A 22014-nucleotide genomic window follows, 5' to 3' on the forward strand; every position below is an offset into this window, starting at 1 on the left:
ATTATTTTATAACCTCATAGTTTTTGGTTATGAGTTATTAGAGCTTTACGCTATGTGATGAGCTTTATGCTCTCGATATTTTATCAATGAAATATGACAAGATTTCCGTTCAAAAAAAAAAAAAAAAAAATTGTTACTCTTCTTACCAGCTTAATAGTTTAGAAATTGGTATGAACGAGGCTTTCAAATTTTTGATATGATTCACAAATTCAACACAAACTTAGAGAGTTATATGGCTGAGGAGTTTATTCTGTTTAATTAAATAGATTGAGTTAAGATTTACATATATAATAATAATCTTATACCTATGTCTCGACACGACCTAAACTCAATACGCGATAGTAGGACTATCAATTTTTTATATTACTTGCAAATCCAATACAAACCTAACATAAAATTAACGAATTATAGTTTATGTGTTTGACTCATTTAATTAAATGAATCATATTAAAATTAACATATATTTATCTCTACACACAAACACAAATTATTACTTTCCGTATGAATGTCATTTAAGTAAGGAATAAAACCATGAACTCTTTTTTTCCCCCCTCCCTCCCTTTTCCCTTTATTGCTTAGAGAGAAAAGGTAAATTCTTTGTTTTTTTTTTTTTTTTTTTTTGTTTCCTTACAAAATCGAATTTACAATCCGTTTCCCTAAAATATAGAATAATGATAGGGATCATCTTTTTATTCTCCTAAAGTTGATGTGACTTTCAAAATCATCAGATCAAAAATTAAGTATGATTCTTCTAAAATTTAATTATGATTTTAAAAGTCACGTCAACTTTAAAAGATTAAAAAATAATAATAATAATAATAATCCTTAACATTACTCTGAAAAATATACCAAAAATCTTCTATTTATCATTTCCTCACATGTCTGGAACCAAGGCATATCATTTGATCCATATTTCCTCACAAAAGTACCGAAAAGTCAAAGCACTCTACCCCTATAATAACAAAATTATGATAATCTGAGACACAATAATTATTGATTAATACAATTTAATAAGCCTAAAAGGATTTTACCTGAGCTTAACTTGTGAAGTTAGAACTGTTCAGTGATTGATTGGACCAAAAAAAAAACACTGTTAAGATAAGGGCAAGGGCATAAAGAAATAATTGAAGGTATAAAGATGAAGGAAAGTTGAGTGGCCGGGAATAAGTCCACGTTTGATTACAGCTACACTGAAATGTTGTTTGTAAATTGCAACAGATATTCCAACCAAATATTTTCAGTATCGCTTACGACAACGACGTTTTTGGCATTTTTAGCCTCACTGTGTCTGTAGCCGGATCTTTACTAGCTTTTGCTCAGATCAGAGGCCCCCTCCCCCCTTATTTACTTTTTTTTTTACTCCTTTTATTTACCTTTAAAAGAAGTATTTGACTTCTTCGAATCTTTTAGAACAATTATTTTTTTATATCTATCATATTTAAATTTTAATGCTAATTAAAGTTTCACTTAAAAACAATAATAATAATAATAATTGGTATTGAAAAATAAAAATGTTTTGTTTTGTAGTGATTTTTTTATTTGTATAATAGTAAAAAGTAAATAATGTGATATAAAAAGTGAATGGTGTGATATAAAAGTAAGAATGTTTTGATGTTGTTTTTTTTAAAGATTAAAGTGAATAGTATTTTGAGAGAGGTGGTGTTGTTTGTCAAACAACCCCATAAAATAACAGAAGAGAAAAAGTTAAGCGCGGCCGTTGCCCTTCTACCCGTCCACCCTCCTTGAGAAGGGTAGTGACTAGTGTATTTTTGGTACTTATGATAAAGGCCTAAATCAAAGAGATATTTCGGTTTCAAAGAGTATTACAAGTGATACTTGTCGTAAATTTAAATAATGACTTTTGCACTCTGTGTTCATTTTTTTTAAAACGAACATTCATGTCAATAGCTTTTAAGACCCAACACGTGTCCCAAATACCACATAATATAGCGAATTCGGCACATTTTAACATGCCTAACGTCAACATGCGAAATTTTAAACACCTCATATGCCACCTATTTTTCAAATTGACACAAACTAATTTATACCTATTTGAGCCTTTATTATTTTCCAAAAAGAGGTAAACAATTGGTTTTTTAAATTTCACATACTGTGATACCTAGCACGAAAGCCAGTGGTGGTGAACAAAGAGGCTTGGTACCCTATTGGGAAAATTTTAAAAAGTAAAAAATTATTTAATAAAGGAATGAGAAAAAGTGGCCTATTAGCTCAGTTGGTTAGAGCGTCGTGCTAATAACGCGAAGGTCGCAGGTTCGAGACCTGCATGGGCCAATTATTCCATCAATTTTATTTTTATTCAATATCTGGAGTGGACCCTGGATTACAAAGCAGTATGCTTAAAAAGCCCAATCAACATGGTGGACAATGACGTGTAGACGGCCCAGCAAGCCATCTTCTGGGCCGTACAACGACTGTTCTCCTTCTGTCAATGGGCAACCAACGTGAACATCTGGACTACCCAGTGGACCATGCTCTTGGCCCCCAGGAGTCACTTTGATGTGGACCATGCTCTTGGCCCCAGGAGTCACTTTGATGCCTTTTGAAGATGGTCACTTTGATGCCTTTTGAAGATGGAGAGTGTTTGGCTAGAATAAGATGGAGATGGAGATGGAGAGTGTTTGGCTAGAATAAAATGAACGTACTTTTCAAAGATGGAGATGGAAAATGGAAATGGAGAGTGTTTGGCTAAAATAAAATGAAGGAGCTTTTCAACGATTGAGCCTCCCGCGTTTCCCCCACTTCCTTAGCTCACGCCTTTGTCATTCTCTAGCTGTAACGGAATGCGACCACTCTTTGCTTTCCCCTGTTTATCCTTGATAGGTTCAGTTCGGTCATCCTAATCAATTTAGGCTTGGCTGATTAGCAAATTATATTGTCATTAGGCGTAGTTCATGATTATATCGAAGTGGACCGGTCCAATAACTGCCAAAAAAAAAACTGTTTCAAGAGAGGACCATTTTGATAAAGGTGAAAAATACATGGATTAAATTTGTTATTTTCGACAATTGAAGGAGCTTTTGATAAAGTACGTAGTAAAGTACCATTTGTATTTAACACTAAAATTAAAGGGAAGACAAATTCTTTCTATATAACAAATTCAAACAATGACACCTTCACTTTCGCAATTCCTCAAAACCCATGCATGTCTCCCTCCCTCCTCTCTCATTTTCAGCATAAGCAAAGAGTAATTGATACGTACAACGAACACTAGGCTTCCTCGTACAATCTGTAATACAAAGAATTAATGCACCACAACTATGACATGTCTCTTCAAAAAAAATCTGTAATACAAAGAAAAATGAAGAAAAAAGGAGAAGGAATTAAAAACATCAAACATATTTTGATCACGAGAAAAATCATGCAGGCTTTGACTTGAGGAATCATTTGTGGCCAATTCCTCTTCTACTGGGGCCACTGTATGCCTCGGCTGCAAACGAGGAGTTGATTGAGGAAGTAGTAGGAGGATGATCCATTAATGGCCTGAAGCCCTCCACATGATCTGTGGAAGATAAAAGGAGGAGGAGGAGGATGAGGAAAATCACAGTGAAGATGGAATTGAGGATCATGGAACAAAAGTGTTTCATTTTTGCTGTTTAGTTTGTTCCTTAATTGTGAAATTTAGTTGTCGCTAGCTAGCTGCTTATGATGAGCCTCAAAGGATGCTTTTTAGGTGTATTTATAGGTGAAGAGGCAGCCGAGAGGGGGGACATCCGGACATGGCCTTTGATTTTGTAGTGGAAGAATTGAAGGATGACTTTTGGACTCTTATGGGGTTTCTTTTATTTTATTTCTATATATATAGCAACTTGCTATAAACTATATATTAATTCAATCAACATTTTAACAGTGAAAGGGCATTAATTCTGGTGACTGATGAACTGATTAATTAAGTTACACCTTAAGAACTTGGGATCAAATATTGGGATTAAAGGTTTCTATTTCCTTAAATGTACCCGGCATTTAGAAAGAGGAATATCCCTAAATATGAATAAAGATGCAAGGCGTGTCTAAAGTGCTAGTAATTTAGACAAGTAATGTGAAAGACTTCGTATGAGACCACGCTTTATAAATTGTTCCCCCAAGGGGTAGCTCAATCTGCTGGAGACTACCTTTTATAAAACGGAGGTCACTAGTTCAAATCTCCACTCCTCTCTCTTGTATGGACATGTTAAAAAAAAAAAAAAAAAAAAAAAAAATGAAGCCTAAATTATAAATATGGGTATCAATACTTTTCTTTAGGTTTACCATTCAACCCATTAGTGTTTGGAGTCTTAGATGTTCCTTTTTTTTTTAAATGATTATACATCTGTCATCTAAGTTATGATCATCTTGTGAAGTTTTATTGTATGTGAAATATATAATAATAATAATAATAATGAAAAGAAGTTGCCTTTCTCTCTAATGGCTAATCATCATTTAAGCTCGGGTTGAAGATTAAAATATAATAATCATGGAATTTAAGAAGTTTTTTTTAATATTAAAGCGAGATTTTGCAAGAATCTAAAGAGGATTGAGTTTGAAGCCATTCCCGTGAAGGAGAGATGTCAACAGAAACCGCAAAAAGGCATGCATGGCTGTCAAACTGGCAAATTCCGGCCTCGGCGGCTCTTTGCCGGAGGGTTCAACTTCAGGGTCCTCTAGTCTACTGTTGTCGCCCGTTTTCCTTGCTGGATTTCTCGCTTCTTGCGCCTCAAACGTGAAAAATGAAGATCCAAGCTCACGAGCTACAGCCTACATGTAGAATTTATTGTACGTTTATTTAAATTATATATTTTTCAAAGTCATTATTATATGAAGCACATGACCCACGATGTATATGAATATCAACATTTCCACCGATATTTAAGATTGAAGCATACAATTACCTCATGCCTCACAAGGAGATGCCATGATTTCTGATTCTATGGAGGCTCACGTGCTGGATTACAGTGTGAAACCAGCAACTTTTATTTTGGGGCCATACTTTATCCATGATATACATTTATTTTTAATTGATTCTCATTTATTTATTTTTTAATTTTTAATCCAATTTAGAATGTTCACAACTCAAATATTATCTATGACATATATAATAGCCTCTCGGGTTATTATAAGACAATATCTATGAAAATTCACTGTCCAATCAGTTTCAAATCTACCGCAAATTTTGACAAATTACGTCTTTATCCATTGCTAGGTCATTGATTCCATGGCTTTTTTTTTTTTTTTTTTTTAATCTATGCTATTAGTGCTTAATTTATCAATCCCAATTCCCTCCGTTCCCTCTACCATAGTGACAATTCTTCTCTATGCATGATAATTCCTCCGTCATCGGTTTATGGTTTACTCCAAGAAAATGAACCATTAGAAAACGAAAGACCGATCGGAAACCAATTTCATTATTCTTAAGGATTCGTGAAAACAAAACCTAAGAAAACGAATAAAACTTCGCCCCATAGATCACTATTAAAAGCAGATCTAGAGAGAATACATTCTTATTTAAAAACAACGAAAATACAATAACAAAAACTCAACGCACCCTCAAGCGTTCCACGCGCCACCATTAGCCAACCATGTGCGGCTAGAAAACACCTTGACGATCATTGACACATGCACCCTAGTCGATCTACAGTGGAGGCGAGAAAAACGAGGGGAAAGGAGAAATGAGAAAGGGGGCGGGGAGGAGGGAGTCATAAGTACTCCCTCCCAGTCCCCCCACTCTACATTGCTCTCTTTCTAGGGTTTGACAGCTTTAATTTGTGTTTAATAATTGATTCTCATTTATCTATGTTTAAAAAAAGAGAGAGAAAAAAAAAAAAACAAAACAAAACATAAATGTTTATTTGCATTATGGCGTTCATCTCACGTTGATCAGCTCTATATAAATGCTTATATGCTTCATTCACTTTTGATAGTTTTTTTTTTTTTTTTTTCCTAATTGAGGATGAATGGAATATCTACCTCAACGGAAATGTATGTGAGATGCTATAACTTAATTGCTTAGATATTGTTTACAAGTATCATGAGATTAGTTAAGGTATAAAAAGAATTTCCATGATTTAGAGGGGCCGAATAATATTATTTTTCCTAGGGTGACTAGTGAACATTAGCAGATTATTAGGGGTATAAAAAAATTTCAGTCTAAATGTGGCCCCGCCAATGGTACGCACGCACGCCACCTAAGGAGAACTGGAGAAGCAAAGGGAAGCAATCACAACACACTAGCTTGATCGCCGATATATAGTAGCTTGGAAAAAGAAAATCAAACTATAGCTAACAAATCAAGATTTTTTTTTATCCATCTATTTTTCAATGGATTAATCATTATTGTGAGTACCAGGTCAATATTATAAAGTAATTACAGGTTAAAAATGTAATTTCTATTATTACTCAAAAAAAAAAAAAATCATTTTGAAACTTTAATAAAAGAACATCATCAACATGGTTGATAACTAAGCAGAAAGAAACAGGAATACATCAGGTGAAATGTTGTTACCGTGCACAATAATTGATGAACAATATAAAATTGAGAAGAAAGAGCGATTAAGAGAGAGTCAAAAACATAAATTTAACGTGATTCGGCAATTTGCTTACATCTACAGAGAGGCGGTTGTATTTTTACTCTTAATAATTCAGGATTACATCATACACATATATATAAAAAAACCTTAAACCCTATTTGTACGGATTTATTAAAGAAATTTCCAAAATATCCCGTACCGTATCGCAGGGGCGCTCCTGTCTACTTGGCATTCCACTGATATTAATATAAGCCATTAGTTCCAACATGAAAATATATTTTCAAGTGTTTGAATTAATCAACCCCCATTTGTTATTCAATTATATATATATTAGTTCCTATCCGTAAATAAGAAAGGTAGCAAATTCCCAATATTCTACATCATTCTAAGAGCATGTTCTGAAATGGCATGTTGAAAATTTGAAGACACTAATTCCACCCTTTGACAAATAGCCCATCGCTTTGAACTAGTTTAAGAAAATACTAAAAGAAAGACAGGTACTTTAGCATTCCTGCAAAACCAATTCACATTTGGGTTTTTTTTTTTAATTAAAATTGGCATCAATCCCAAAAGAAAAAAACAGAGTGCCCTGCTTTTCTTCCTGTTTTCAGCAATGTATAGCTTCCACACGTGACCCATTACATGCAGGCATACATATACATTACTTCTGAACTTTTCTTTCTTGCAAGTTATTGAGTAGGGTCGAAGTTATATTCTTGTCTGTGTCCACTTTGAAGATATGGTTTAGGGTTAATAGGTTAAAAGCTTTTGAGACGGTCATGTCTCTACTTGTTTATTCTGTTTTCGTGCTTAAATCGGTTTTTGAATCTCTTATTGAGATAAGACGGTCATTTTATGACTTATTTTTTTACTTTTTACTTGTATTTTTTGCACTATAATCTTCATTGCTTATGTTATTAGGGAGTTCACCCTATTTTCCGTGTTTTAATCCATGTAACATTGTAAAGAGAGAGATAGTTAGCCAAATTGCCGAATTTGAGGGCATTGCCCCACTTATCCACCGTCTTCTTCCTTTTAACAGGGAGACGGTTGATTAAAAACAAAAAAGAATCAAAGTGGACAGATCCATATGTTTATATATCTCATAATTCATATGAACATTCCTACGCGGTACACGGTTTGGATCGAAACCGTGTGAAACAATCTGGCCATGAAAAAGTAAACCCTTCAAAACCAGCAGATACCAAGTGCAGTGAGCTTTCTTGCTTTTTTTTTTTTTATTTATTTTAATTTTAATTTTAATTTTATGAACAGCTTTCTTGCTTTCTTTCCTACATAATTCTTTTTCTGCTTCCTAGTTTCTTCCCTAATGACTTCATCTACTATGTAAGATGCCCTCGTGTTTGCTCAAGTCAATTTCGTACAGCATAAAGAATTCCCAAGTACAAGAATTCGTTAAAAAATAAACAAAAAATAAAAAAGGCCAAGTCAAAGAAATCCTGTGACGGTCCTCACCGTCCATCGCAAGCAATGAAGCAAGCCATTTGCGTATATATACTAGTTGTAGCAGCACAAACCAAAAACAGCTTGAAAAGAAAGGCCTCTTGAAAGTGAGAGAGATAGATACACGAAAAATTCCCATTTCCGAAAGAGATGTCAATGAACAAGAGCTCAACAACAACATCAATGAAGACTCTTCTGATTGTATTGGGTATAGCCATGTTGGTTTTCTCGGCGCAATTTGGCGTCGGCGAGTGCAGAGCCCTCCGATCGATGGCGGCATGCGAACAAGAAGGCGGCGGCGGCGGCGGTGGCAACGGAGCTGATCAGTCTGTTGGAATGGCTTCGACGTTTGTGGTTTCTGCTAACAACTCCAGCAGTAATGGTCCTTTGGCAAGGAGCTTGGCGTTTAGGTTGGCTTCTGGACCCAGCAAGAAAGGCCCTGGTCATTAGCCAACTCATTCTTTTTTCGTTTTTTTTTTGTGTTGTTGTTGCACAAAGCCATAATTTGTGGCTTATTATTTATTTCTTTTTGATCTGTTAAGGATTTTCTCATACATATAAACTGTAATCATAGTTGATAAATTAGACACTTTTTGAGTTTTGAAGTGCTTGTATTAGGCTTGTTTGAGCATGTATGCTCCAGGTACTATGAAATTGTGTAGAAACCATATATTACATCAACTAGGTAAAATGTCTGAATCTTGGCAAAAACAAAATACAAATATGTTCAGTGATATCACCTGCAAATTCTCTCTCTCTCTCTCTCTCTCTCTATATATATATATATATATAGTATATAGATATATAATCTGCCTGATGAATATGGTTTGATGAATTCAGAATGGTTTGATGATTGAACCATCATAAATGATCATAACATGGAGGATCTAATCTAGTCAACTTGAAAAAATTCACCTACTTTTTTCTTCTTCTTCTTTATGGGATTCCTTTTTCAAGATAAGACAAAAGAAGAGTAATATTCAGAAATTACAAAATGTCAACACTTCACCGGTATTGAATTCAAAAAACGATCACAAAGGACATAGGGACAGATATTCCCCCACCCACTACCCTTGACTTCGTAAATTGTTAGTTTCTCTATAATTATGATACCCTTGTAATGAAATATGAATATTATTGCTGTTTTTTTTTTAAAAAAAAAAAAATGTTAAAAACTTCATGTTTATTTTATAACTATCATCCTTGTCGGATATTTATAACATAAAAAATGTAATTTTTAACATTATTTTTCTTTTTAATAAGAGAGAGTTTATCATAATATCAAATCGTATTGAATTTAAACCTATCTTTTCTCCCTTATTTTAGGTTAAATTCAGATTCTTTTTTTTATATAGGAAAATAAAGGAAAAAATAATTTTTTATCCCAGGCAGGTCTCGGGCTTGTTAGCTCCGTGTTTAAATAGAATGTTGGAGATTTTGATCCATTAAGAAAAAAATTATTACTCAACAAGTTCAATATTATAATAGATATAACTATGAGAATGTCGAACCTTTGACCTCCGTGTTATTTGCATGTCATGTTTGAAAATGAGTTTAGGCTCAAGAATGTTCAAATAATAGTTAAATAAAAAAGCTTACCATTTTCCAATAACTTAAACATTTAGAATTATAAATTATATATCAATTACTAATTCATATTGTAGGCTTACCTTGTTCCAAGGATTATTTTCTCCATAAATCTCTCTATTTAATTGTTGTTGTGACGCATTTGGCCCTTAGGGAAAAGAATAAATTCACCTAACATATCCTGAATGCTATGGATTGGTGTGAATGGATATATCATATTCTTCAAGAATCAACATCCCGGTCAAAGGGGCGCGGCATATGCATGAAATATGCTAAGTGTTAAAGCAATGTTTGGTGGCATTCGCAAAAGTTGAAATTTCTCAGAGAACGTTACGCACCCACAGGCCCACCTCTCGGCTCCGGCATTCTGACTGAGTCAAGCCTATTGGTGCAGGGGTAAAGCTCCGGTCACCACTAGCCACGTGCCTAAATTGGACATATTGACATCTGACTTGTTGGAAGTCATACACTCCGTTCATTTCGGTCTGGTCTCACTCCGACAGCGTACTATCCTAGACCTCTGCCTATCCCGACATTGCTAGAAATTCACCCGGTAACCTCCATAGGTAGGGGAGGAACTAAATGGTTGCCACCATATTTTTCCCAATCTATTTTTAAAAATACCCTTATAATGCCTTAAAAATTAAATTTTTACCCCTTCAAATTTTTAATTTTTTTAGTTTTACCCTCAAATTTCAAATGCTAGTTTCACCCCTGAAAATTGAAAATAGGTAATCTCTTCCCCTCCAAAATGATAGCCTTGAAAATTGAAAATGGGTAAATCTCTTCCCCTCCAAAATGATAGCCTTGAGTTTATTTTGGGACTGGCAAAAAACTTATAAACTTAGGTCGCCTAAAGGGTTAGGACATGATGAATGAATCAAGTGTGTAACTCCAATCACCACCAACCAACAAGATGATGTGTAAAATGTGGAAGGGTTGATGCCTAATGGTTATCAAAAAATGATTAATACTATGCTTACAAAATATTTTACCAAAAAAATAAAACTCTTAAAAAGTGATGTGACATAACATAACCGAAAAGGAGATAGAATTCAAATTTTGAAAAAATTAATCATATTCATAACTTTGTAAGAGTTTTTTTTTTTTTTTTTTGTAAAATATTGTGTAAGCCTAACATTCATCTATTTCGTTTTAAACAATTTCTAGTGTTTATTAATCTTCATCACTCAATTGACTTGTTAAGATCACAAAGAAAAAGAAAAAATTTCTAGTGTTTATTAATCTTCATCACTCAATTGACTTGTTAAGATCACAAAGATAAGGAAAAAATTTCTAGTGTTTATTAATCTTCTTCACTCAATTGACTTGTTAAGATCACAAAGATAAGGAAAATTTCTATAGTGTTTATTAATCTTCATCACTCAATTGACTTGTTAAGATCACAAAGATAAGGAAAATTTCTTTAGTGTTTATTAATCTTCATCACTCAATTGACTTGTTAAGATAACAAAGATAAGGAAAAAATTTATAGTGTTTATTAATCTTCATCACTCAATTGACTTGTTAAGATCACAAAGATATAGCTTAACATCTTGCACAAGCTACAAGTACGAGTGTAAACCATGTTTAGTAATACAAATGAAAACCTAGTACTTTACCGAAGACCATAAAAACAATCATTATGTTGTGATCATAAAAAGAAAGCTTAATTTCCAGTAAAAGAGAACCTCAACCCTCAAGAAACACATTCTCTTTAACAGTTGCAGCTGACAAGATTCTAATGCCTGTCCACACAAGCTGCTAAGATATCCACGTAGTTTTACATCATCATGCCCAATCTAGAGAGTATATGTCATTCACAATAATAAAATCTACACGGATACCAATTATTTCCAAAGTACAAAAGGCAAACAAGCTAATCGTAGAGGCATATACAAGATGGATGACAGGGAAAGCCAAACTTACAAGTATGATGTCGTGGTTTGGCATAAAGAATCTAGCACACAGATAATTTTCATCCATCTTGAAGAACATAAAAGAGAGTAATAGTGCAATTATCCATGATGACATTCATCTGAATTTTGGAGAACTTATTAGAAATATGATGACATTCACCTGAAGTATATCGGACCATAGTGTATTTACATAAGGACATTGAACTGATAAGTGCACAGACATATTCATCTAAGGTGTAAGCACAGATATGGAAGCATATCCACCAACCACAAGATGCCCGTCTCTATTTCCTACCGTGTAGAGAAGAATTCATCACAGATGAAAAGCAGAAGACCTTTAAAATACTTGAACTGCAATTAGAACTGGACAAGAAAGATTTGTGCAAGATTAGCTAAAATGTCATTGTGATAGCAAGCTCAATCTGAGAAATGAGAATGTAATTTATGCGTGCCACAGAAAGGAAAGTTGCAGTCCCGTAAAAGAGTGATGCAGCAACAAGGGAAAAGTTTGTTTGTTTGTTTGTTTTTTTTTTGATAAGCAACACAAGGGGAAAGTTCTCCAATAGATATAATCTTTCAGTAGGACTGCCTTGGTGCCTAGGGAAAAGTATTCAATGAATAGTTCCCAAAACGGCTAATTGCCATATTTCGACAATGTTATGATGCAAGAATCATGCAGAGAAACCCCACCCAATCAAGACCGTACACAAGCATATGCTATGCTTTTCCCTAATAAACAAACAACATTTTTTTTTAAGTAATCGAAATATCATTATAAGCGTAAGACACTTCCAAATACAGAGCAAGTATATCAGAGAAAACACATAGCTAGCTACAAGGAAAGAAAAAAGAATAAGAAAATCATGATAGATGAGCACCAAAGGAAAAATAAATACAGCTGTCCAAAGATAAAGAGTACAATAGAAAAATAAACCTCCAATGTCCTCTTGCGACTCAAAATTTTTATCATTACTTTCTCTCCAAAGACACCATACCACAAGAGGCAAGGAGGCACCATCTTTAACACAACAGCATTCCGGGTGTTACCAACAGTCTACGAACAAGCAAGTCGATTACTCAGCTAGGCATAATCCAAGACAGTCCAAAGCGCCTAAAAAAAGACATTTCATAAGGCACAAGCAACTCACAATCAAGAAGAATATAGTCCACATACTCCCCATTCCTCTTGCACATACAATACTTGTCAATCACAATGACATACCGCTTCCTAAGATTGTCTATGGTAAGGATATTTCTTGGGGCCACTAACTAACCAAAGAAAGCCACTCTCAAAGGAGCTTAATCTGCTAAATACTCTTCCAAAGGAAAGGAGAGCCATCAATACGAACCAAGACATTGTAGAAAGATCTTAACATCATACAACCCTTTTTTTGAGGGGGTCCGTCAAAGCTTGTCTTCACCTTCTCATCTCCCACTAACCGAATACAAGCAGCTGAAGAACAAGGCAAAGATTCCACCTCTCAATCATGAACTACTCTAGCAAAGCTAACATTCCACTTATTGGAACCACCAAAAAGCTCCAAGTGGTACGCTATCGAGACATCCTTCACACAAGCAATACCATATAAATCTGGAAATGCTTCATTTAGGGCATCATCCCCACACCAAATGTCATGCCAGAATCTAACCTTGGAGCTGTCTCCCACCTTAAATTTGGTATGACTTGAAAATTTCCACCAACCCGTACTAATATTCTTTCATAATCCCACCCCAAATGCCCCAACACGCTTATTAGAACACCACCCACCCCATGAATTGCCAAATTTAGCATCCACAACTCCCCACCAAGCCTCTCTCTCCTGCACATAGGTGCCAGGTGAAAATGAACTCTGCACATTGTCCACCAAGCTCCAAGTGGCCCCACAACAAACCAAAGTGTCATCTACAAACAACAGGTGTGAGATATTAACCACACCTAGAATTTTGCCTCCAACTTATCTCCTCCATTAAGGTAACTTTCTCCAATTCCCTAATGACAAAGGTCTTCCTCAATTTCTCTTCACCATCTAAGACTCTCTTCCTCTAAATCATCAAGAACACACAACTCCTCCAACAGATTTTTTTTTTTTTATTGAGATTCCACATTGCCAAACACTTGCTTATTCCAGGTTCTTAAATCAGCTTTCAAAGTCTTAAGTTTACGAGACAGAATAAAGCTAGAGGGCCTTGAAACCAATAAGATGACCACCACTAGCTCACCTTATCCACAAAACCATCGACCTTAAGCCACATTCTTTCATCGTTGGCCAGCACTTGAGGCGACACTCATAGCTTGGGTAAGCAAGGAGAAGGTGATGGGTGGCCAATGATGTTCTTCTCTAGTAGAGAAACCTCCAGGAAGTTGAGACTCGCCTTCCTTTCGCCATAAGAGGAGACAACCGACTCTTGGGGAGGAGCCGATGGAGCTACCACAACTGCTATAGGTTGGGCCAGCGGAGAGCCCTAGCCCAAGTCTGCAGAAGTGGATGCCCCAAAACACCCTTTCCAGCTGATTAGGGAAAGATAAGATATTGGCAACCCGTTACTAGAGAAGAATGGCATGGCCTTGCAGGCAAAACCACCCCACCCCTTGCCTTCTCTGCCTCTTAGGATGACAAGGTAGCCTTTCTGACTGCCACCTCCGTACTCCGCACGAGCCAAGAAACACGTGCTTGCTCAAACCCCATTGAGCAAGATATTCTCTAGAACCAACACAAAACTTTTTCATGAAAACCTTCTACCCCTCCGCTTGAAGAAAATCCCCTACCGTTTACAACAACCATGAACTGCTTGCTTTGCCAAAGAAGAATATATGAGAATCCCTCTCTCGAAAATCCGAAGAATGGAGACCCCCTCATCTACCACGAACTCAAACAGTTTAGCCTCCGCAAAGAGCCAACCAGAGACACCCATAGAAGAGAAAAAGAGGTCAAGAATTGGCCTAAGGCCGTTCCTAGAGAAGAACTACAGAAAAGGTGATCGCTACACGGTTACACGCACCGACGTGAGAAGAGAGAGAGAGAGAGAGAGAGAACCTTATGCTAGCATCTTTATACAGCAACAAAACGGCAAGATAGGAACATAGACTTAAGGTTATTCTAAGTGCTCAACAGCATTGATAACATCCTGAATTTTATTTAAAGATGAAAAGTCTGCATAGATGTATGCCCGTATAAAAACAAAACAAATGTAGTTTAAAAAAAAATTTAACTAAAGTTCAGCAAAAGACCCATATAAAAACCTATTGCAAGAACAGTACAGAAGAGCTTATGCAATTAAATGGTAATCATGGATAAATATAGAAATCAAAAGTATTCTAGATTATTTGTACGGAAACCAAAAGCGTTATAATTATAAAAAAAAAAATTGAGAATGACCTGAGAAATTCATAAAGATAAGCTATGTAATAACAAATGGTAATGGGTGCTAGGAAATGATAGAAACCAAAACCATAGTTCTGAGGGAGTAAAGGGAACTTGTAGGATATGATTAAAATAGAAGAAAATATCCTACATAATTACTTCACATGATGCACCACTCAACCTGTCCTCGGCATAGAAGATGAACCATATGGTCACCTTACTTGAAAGAGGGGAACCAAACACATACCATGTGTTCCTGAATAGGACTACACATTTGTTAATGGATGCTAGGAAATGATACAACCAAAACCATAGTTCTGAGAGGTTAAAGGGAACTTGTAGGTATGATTAAAATAGAAGAAAATATCCTAGATAATTACTTCACATGATGCACCACTCAACCTGTCCTCAGCATAGAAGATGAACCATAAGGTCACCTTACTTGAAGGAGGGGAACGAAACACATACCATGTGTTCCTGAATAGGACTACACACACACAGGTAGCAAGCAAAGCACATGCAACTTTTTTTTTTTAATACACATGGCTCCAATAAGAAAATATTATAGAAAAAATTCTAAACATAAATGAATGAATAAAGAAAATCAGTTTTAGATAAGGAATTTTGAGATCCAATTCATCATCTATCACTTTATATCCTTGAAGTGTATCTTGCTCAAAAAACCAATCTCAACAAACCCCAAAAATATGTATTCTAGAAATGAACCAGAGGTGGTACCTAAATTCCCAATCAAGACACCTCAAACTCTCACTTCCAGGTCCTTGAAGCTTCTTCATCCTCTACTTATCCAACTTAATTATGCGTACACTTTCCCGTACTTAAGTATATTGTTTACAGCAGATATAGAACCAAACAACACAAAATGGCCTAATTTCTAACAGATTTTTGGTACAGAATGCAAAAATGAGGGAAGCAAAAGATAAATGGACATGATTATACACACATGCAAATGGAACACACGCATGAATGCCAGGATTCCTGCAATTGCCTCTCTCCAATTTCACAATCCATCCCCTTTTCCCATACTTATATTGTTCAGCGCTTCTAAACTAAACCATTAACAATAGAAAAATTCCTATTTTCCAACCAAAAAAAAGGGGGAAAGGACTAAAGCACATTATTATTTACTTCAAAGTACATAAAAGAAGAGACTAAATGATATCATAAAAACAAAAAATCGAACTTCATAATAATTATCGGGCAAACATAAATAATATAAGCAGGGTCATCATCTTGAAATAAGCATCAAACAGATCCGAATATAGCAGATACTATCTCAGATAACAGAAACCCTAATATACCATAAACCCCTAAACCCTAGGGACAGATCAAGATTCGGTCACAGCGGACGACTCATCCTCACTGGCAGTGGTGGTGGTGGGTGCAACAGACGGGCTCGCAGTCGGCGGCGCAGTGGTGTCAGCGGCAGAGCCCGAAGCGGCGCGGTTCTTGACAGTCTCCAGCATGCGGCGGCTGATCTCCCTGGAGTAGACCTGGAGGATCTCAATGCCATCGTCCTCGGCGGATACGGAGCCTTCGGCAGCGGCAAACGCCTCATCCTCGATGTGGCCAGCGGCGGCGGAGGCCTCGTCGTGTGGCAGGGTGCCGTAGCGCTTGGAGAGAACAGAGAAGTTGGACAGCGTCTCAACCAGGCGGTTCACCACGGCCTCGCGGGTGCGCTGCGTCGGGGGCCATATGCTGAATGTGAGGCTGCTGTTGTTGCTGGGCTTCTTGGTCGGCTCTTGGCCGTGTTTCTCTTGAGGCTCCGCTTCCATCTCCGGCGCTTGTTCCTTTGCTGAGTCTCCCTCTGGTGGTGGCGCGGTGATCAACTCTGAGTCCGACATTATGCGTGGCCGAAGGGTATGGATTCAATTCTGGGATATGGGATTTTGAAATTGGGAAGAGAGTGAGGGGGGAGATGGCGTAGCTTATGGGTGAATTGAAGTGATAGGTTAACTTAGAAGTTACTAGTTATATCTGATGTGTGACGGTCCATCTTTTCGTTCTTAATTTCGTTCGTACTTTTTTTTGTTGGGAGGTAGGGCTCAGGGGTCCAAACATGTAGGGAATAGGTCTATATTTGTTTGGCATGGGATTTGTTTTATCCTGATCCTGCGAAAATTTTAAATAATGTTAAGCTTATAAAATATTTTATAGAATAATTGATAACAAGCCTAATTCACTTTTAATATACACTCCATGGTATTTTATCGAAAATTGTCACCATACTCGCCGGTGACTTAGACTGTCACACAAAGCCAAAAAACCCCCACCCTTTTTGTACTTGTGGGTGTTGCCACCACCACACTTGTCTTATTGTGCTCATGTTGCGAAGGAGAGAGAGAGAGATCGAGAGATAGAAATAGTTGAGAGTGAATAAGAAAGGAGAAAGAAAGGTTGAGGGGAGGCCGGGAGGGGTAGGAACTAGGAAGAGAGGGATAAATTCCATGGAGAAAAGTTAGTTCATGGTTGGAAGAGGACTAATAACTTAGCTATTAGTATAGTGAAGTTAGACCCCAAGGGGTTGGCCTAGTGGTGCCAGCCTCAATCTTCGGTGGTTAAAGTCCATTAAGGCGGAAGTTTGAATTCTCATATGTGTTACTAATTCTTTGGGGCCACGCACTCCGGTCTTACTTGGTCTGTGTGGTGGAAATGCTTTGCATAGATCCGAAGTTTAGACCCAATTGAACATGTAACCCAATATCTTGTCCTTCAATCTACTACGTTTACTCCCGATGATGGTATTGTTAGAGTATATCATAGAGTTCAAGAATAATAGTTATAGTTAAAAACTATTATTAACTTATAGTTGAATAATGTCATTGAATCACACTTAAAGACTATTGAATAAATCTAACTATAGTTAAAGATTATCATTTAACTAACTTAACTAGAGTAGAAGTTTATTTGTATCCAACATAATTATCCTATGAACATATTATATTGTAAATATCACTCAAAGAAATAAGATGTTAATGCAATTTTAGGGCATGATACCACGTATATCTCTATCATTATTTTATTAATTCCACATTGTTGTTTCTTTCAGGTATGGGCTTGGTCCATGTGGTATGTCCAAGAATAAACGAACTCATTACTTAGGCCTTTATAGTAATTACAAAAATGGCCTCGAATCCATCATAAGAGATCGATAGGTGTTTTGGATGCCCATACGGCCATGCCCCCTTCTATCGTGGGCTATGGAAAGACCCATCCTCGGTCCAATAAAAGAACGACACATGTCTCAAATGTCTTGGTGTTTTTTGGGTTGCTTGCCTTCATCCCAATTGTGACGCTATAAACATTAATTTGTGACGTATGGCCCATTTTTATAGCATGCAAAAATGCTTCTTTGGTTTCTTCATGGAGTTAAATATGTTTGGTTCTCCAACACTCATATCGTAATTAAGGGAATACTTTATCAATGATTCACCAAGGCCTCAATCATGACGTGTCAAATTGTCTCCATACAAGGCATTTGAAGAATGAAACGTCGCGTTGAAATCATAGGCAGATAAAATCGAATCAAACCCAAAATTTTGTCACATCCAGCCAAATATTGATAAGAGAAAGTTTTTATTTCAACCTCACCTCAGTACATTGAACCTGCAGAAAAAAAAGAAAACAAATTTAAAATAAAAAACTGAAACCACCGGGACATGTTGGGGAAAGAAAGGGACAGAAGAAAAGATGTACAATATAATCGGAACGTTAAACGAGTCGAGTTCGGACACTACACTCGTAACGGAGCGGAACCTAAATATGTTTATAAGTAGCTTTGTTTATTTACGGCTTGGGTACGATATAATCAAAGTTGGGAGAGGATGCTAATCATGGATGGGCGTGGACTACAGACAGCCTCCAAAGGCTCAGCCTTTGCCAGAAGAACTCCTAAGCCTTGGCTCATGTCCACCATCTTCTTTCCAACCCTTTCCCAATCAAAGCACTGAATCAGAGTACCCAATGCCAATGACATTGTCCGCATGGCCATGCCGGCGCCGGGGCACGCCCTCCTTCCCGTTCCGAACGGAACGAATTTGAACCTCTCTTTTTCTCCGTCGAACGCCTCAAATCTCTCCGGCTTGAACGTGTTGGGCTCCTCCCACACCTTGGGATCCCTATGAATGCCCCATGCATTCACCAACAAAATCGTCCCTCCTGGTATATGAAATCCCCCCAAAGTGCAGTCTTTTGAGGAGAAATGAGGCAACAAAAGTGGCGCTGCAGGATACAGTCTGAGTGCCTCATTGATGACACAGCGAAGATAGGGAAGCTTGGGAAGATCAAGGTCATTTAGCAAGCGCCCACGTCCAACTTGGTTGTCAATCTCAGCTCTAACCTTCTCCAATGCCTCTGGATGATTCAGAAGTAGTGACATTGCCCATTCCATGGTTGTTGATGTTGTATCTGTTCCCGCAACAAACATCATCTGAAACATATTAAATGCTCTAGTAACGTTAGAATAAATTTTGAGGTACAGTAAATGACTGAAATATGTTGGAATATTTGCTTACCTATAGGAGCTGTAATGAATTGAATATTTAGTAAATTGAGTGGTACGAATTACATAGTTACAGGAAATAAACACTCCTAGAATATTACACTAAATAGTATGGTTAAAAGTATCATGTAATTGCTGAGATCATGTGGGACTTTTCATGAGCATCCTGTTCTGCTACAGAGCTGGATAGTTACTTTGGGTTTAAAAAAAAATGATGTTAAAAACACTGTGAAGACAAGACGTACAGAAAGTAATCAAAACCACCATTATTAAGCAAAAATGGGAAATATTTATATGATCACTTACCATTACGATGCTTTTTATGACATTATCTGAACAGAGTTCAGGTTCTGATTCATGAAGAGACAAAAGAGTTTCAATCAGAGTTCTCTTATTCAAGGAACTGGCTTTGTTTTGCTTAATCTCTCCTATCAAAAGCCTGAGGAATCTGTCTCTCTTCCTCTGCAGCCTGATCATACTCTTCTCCAACCCTTTGTAACCAACCCACCTCAAAACTGGAAAGAAATCACATATATTAATTGACAAGTTTGCAGAGTAATTCTCCTTGAACTCCTTGAGATTTTGCTTTCCCAAATCCATGCTTGCCGCCGCCTCCTCTCCGACACACGGCTTGCCGGCAACCATTCTCATCATTATATTGAACATCAAAAGCGAGAACAAATACCTTAACTCCAACCTTTGGGGTCCTCTGTTTGAGGCTCTGTATATTTGGCGAAGAAGGGAGTGAACTTCTTCTTGTCGGACGACGGAAGACTTCTGGAGATTCATCTGAGAGAAGATCTCAACGGCCAAGATGCGCCGGAGGTTCCGCCACATGTGGCCATATGGGGCCCAGACGGGAGCAGTCGAGTTGTAAGTGAAATGATCCCCTGCCATTGTGCGGGGGCGATTTGCAAATATTATGTCATTCTTGGTGAAGCATTCTTCGACAAGGGATGGAGAAGATAGTACGAGGATAGACCGGGAACCCAATTTAAGGTAAAGTATTGAACCGTACTGCAACGACAGGGTGTCCAGCGTTTGGTAGAGCGGTTGTTTAAGGAGCTGGGCATGGCCGATTATCGGCAGAGAAAATGGAGACGGTGGTAGTTTTTGGTTGTGGGAGTTTACAAGTTTGATGATGATGATGAAAAAAACAGAGAGGAAGAAAGCAAGGTAAGAGTAAAAGTTTTCCATGGCAAAGCACGCAGCAAAGAGATAATCCCATCGGCCATCACCTTTTGACTGTCATGTGAGGCAGAAAGAGCCAATCGAGCTTATCCAATCGTCATCCATGAAGTCAGATTGCTGTTTGTCGTTATACTCTTTCCCTGACCCTCCACATGCATGGAAAGCCATGAGTTTATTTTAATTTTAACACAACTATTCGTTGTCAAACGTTTTTAGTGGGTTTATAAGTCTTTTTCAAATCTTACGTAGGATTGGTATAAAATATGAAGGTAGATATTCAAAACTCAGAAATTAATAATTGATAAAGAAGCTCTTGATGAATTTGTTGTTCATAATAGACAATATTCCATACATAATGTTTAAACACAATAAAACTAAAAACTATAATAATAACGATCAACTAAAATTTCATCCTCATCAACACTTCAAGGTCTCAAGAATGCACAACAACACTTTCTTCTTCTTTTTTTTTTCAAAAAAAAAAAAAGATTTACTCTTAAGCAGCACAAAACTCGAAATAGAAGATACCATACAACACGACTCAAGCCCTCTATTCCTAAAGTTACATTTTTCCATCACAATAACCCGACTTTACTTACAAAACTTCTAACACAAGCATCTCGGGGTGGGCAAAATATCTGATTATTGCCTACTGACCGCTATCGACTGCTTACCGACTATACTGACTTCTGGTTGTCAGTAATCGAAATAAAAATTTATACCAACATTAGTAACTGAACCAAATCGAGCCAAAAATGACTTAACCGAAAATGTAATCGCCAAAGTATGGCAGGGAAATGTCCTAGCAATATTAATAATTCTTATTTAATTTTATCTATATTAGTGACAATTTGTAATAATCTAAGATAATGAATATGTTAAGGGTGCTTATAAACATGTCCAATGAACACTTGCTTAGCCCTAAAAAAACAAATTGGGCCACACAAAAAAAAAAAAAAAAAACAATCCATTTGAGATTTGCTCATAAAAATAGGCTTGGCCCAAAAAGAGATTTGGCCAATAAAAGTTAACCGACTTAATCGACCAACAATTAACCGAATTAACAGAAATTGTTAAAATTAATACATATCGGTATAAAGTCGATTAATTAACTGATTTAATCAACTTAATCGGTTCGGTAGGCGAAAATGGGTATACTGACACCAATTTAACTGATACCCTATCTTGTACGCATGCATCTATGAAAATAAAACACTACATGAGCTAATATATGACTAAATCTCGTAAAGCACCCCAAATACTATAAGGTTAGAATATATAAATAACCTTTTTTTAAAAAAAAAAAAAAATGGAACTTTAAAAACTTCCAAAAACCCTTCATTTCCCATTCTCTCTCTAGAGTTGCGAAGGTTGAAAGATTGCAAATAGAGAGTCAACACTTAATTAAGCCCCTTTACAACACAAAAAGTATTTCTTCGCATAACTTA

General features: G+C 36.6%; 3 protein-coding genes and 1 non-coding gene across 4 annotated transcripts; 2 read left to right on the forward strand and 2 right to left on the reverse strand.

The window, feature by feature from the left end:
- The first annotated feature begins 2218 nt into the window (after positions 1-2218).
- TRNAI-AAU (transfer RNA isoleucine (anticodon AAU)) lies at positions 2219-2292 on the forward strand. Its single transcript has one exon. It is a non-coding gene; the product is annotated as a tRNA-Ile (tRNA).
- A 5792-nt stretch (positions 2293-8084) lies between these two features.
- On the forward strand, positions 8085-8649 carry LOC132183571 (uncharacterized). The gene has a single exon (XM_059596892.1). It carries the CDS (start codon positions 8136-8138, stop codon positions 8433-8435), a length of 300 nt encoding a protein of 99 aa, XP_059452875.1. The 5' UTR covers positions 8085-8135; the 3' UTR covers positions 8436-8649.
- Positions 8650-16038: 7389 nt separating this feature from the next.
- On the reverse strand, positions 16039-16882 carry LOC132184641 (MFP1 attachment factor 1-like). The gene has a single exon (XM_059598351.1). The coding sequence runs from the start codon at positions 16716-16718 to the stop codon at positions 16203-16205; it is 516 nt and encodes a 171-aa protein (XP_059454334.1). The 5' UTR covers positions 16719-16882; the 3' UTR covers positions 16039-16202.
- A 1739-nt stretch (positions 16883-18621) lies between these two features.
- On the reverse strand, positions 18622-20630 carry LOC132184240 (cytochrome P450 81C13-like). Its single transcript, XM_059597796.1, has 2 exons — positions 19682-20630; positions 18622-19303 (listed from the first exon to the last, which is right to left on the reverse strand). The coding sequence occupies exons 1-2, from the start codon at positions 20570-20572 to the stop codon at positions 18683-18685; spliced, it is 1512 nt and encodes a 503-aa protein (XP_059453779.1). The 5' UTR covers positions 20573-20630; the 3' UTR covers positions 18622-18682.
- Positions 20631-22014: the final 1384 nt, after the last annotated feature.

This window comes from Corylus avellana, chromosome ca6 (genome assembly GCF_901000735.1).
Source record: "Corylus avellana chromosome ca6, CavTom2PMs-1.0".
Classification (NCBI taxonomy): domain Eukaryota; kingdom Viridiplantae; phylum Streptophyta; class Magnoliopsida; order Fagales; family Betulaceae; genus Corylus; species Corylus avellana.

Coding starts and splice junctions, on each gene's coding strand:
- LOC132183571 (XM_059596892.1), top strand. CDS start 8,136: ATGTCAATGAACAAGAGCTCAACAACAACATCAATGAAGACTCTTCTG.
- LOC132184641 (XM_059598351.1), bottom strand. CDS start 16,718: ATGTCGGACTCAGAGTTGATCACCGCGCCACCACCAGAGGGAGACTCA.
- LOC132184240 (XM_059597796.1), bottom strand. CDS start 20,572: ATGGAAAACTTTTACTCTTACCTTGCTTTCTTCCTCTCTGTTTTTTTC. Junction 19,304..19,681: donor TCATAAAAAGCATCGTAATG/GTAAGTGATCAT, acceptor AATATGTTTCAG/ATGATGTTTGTTGCGGGAAC.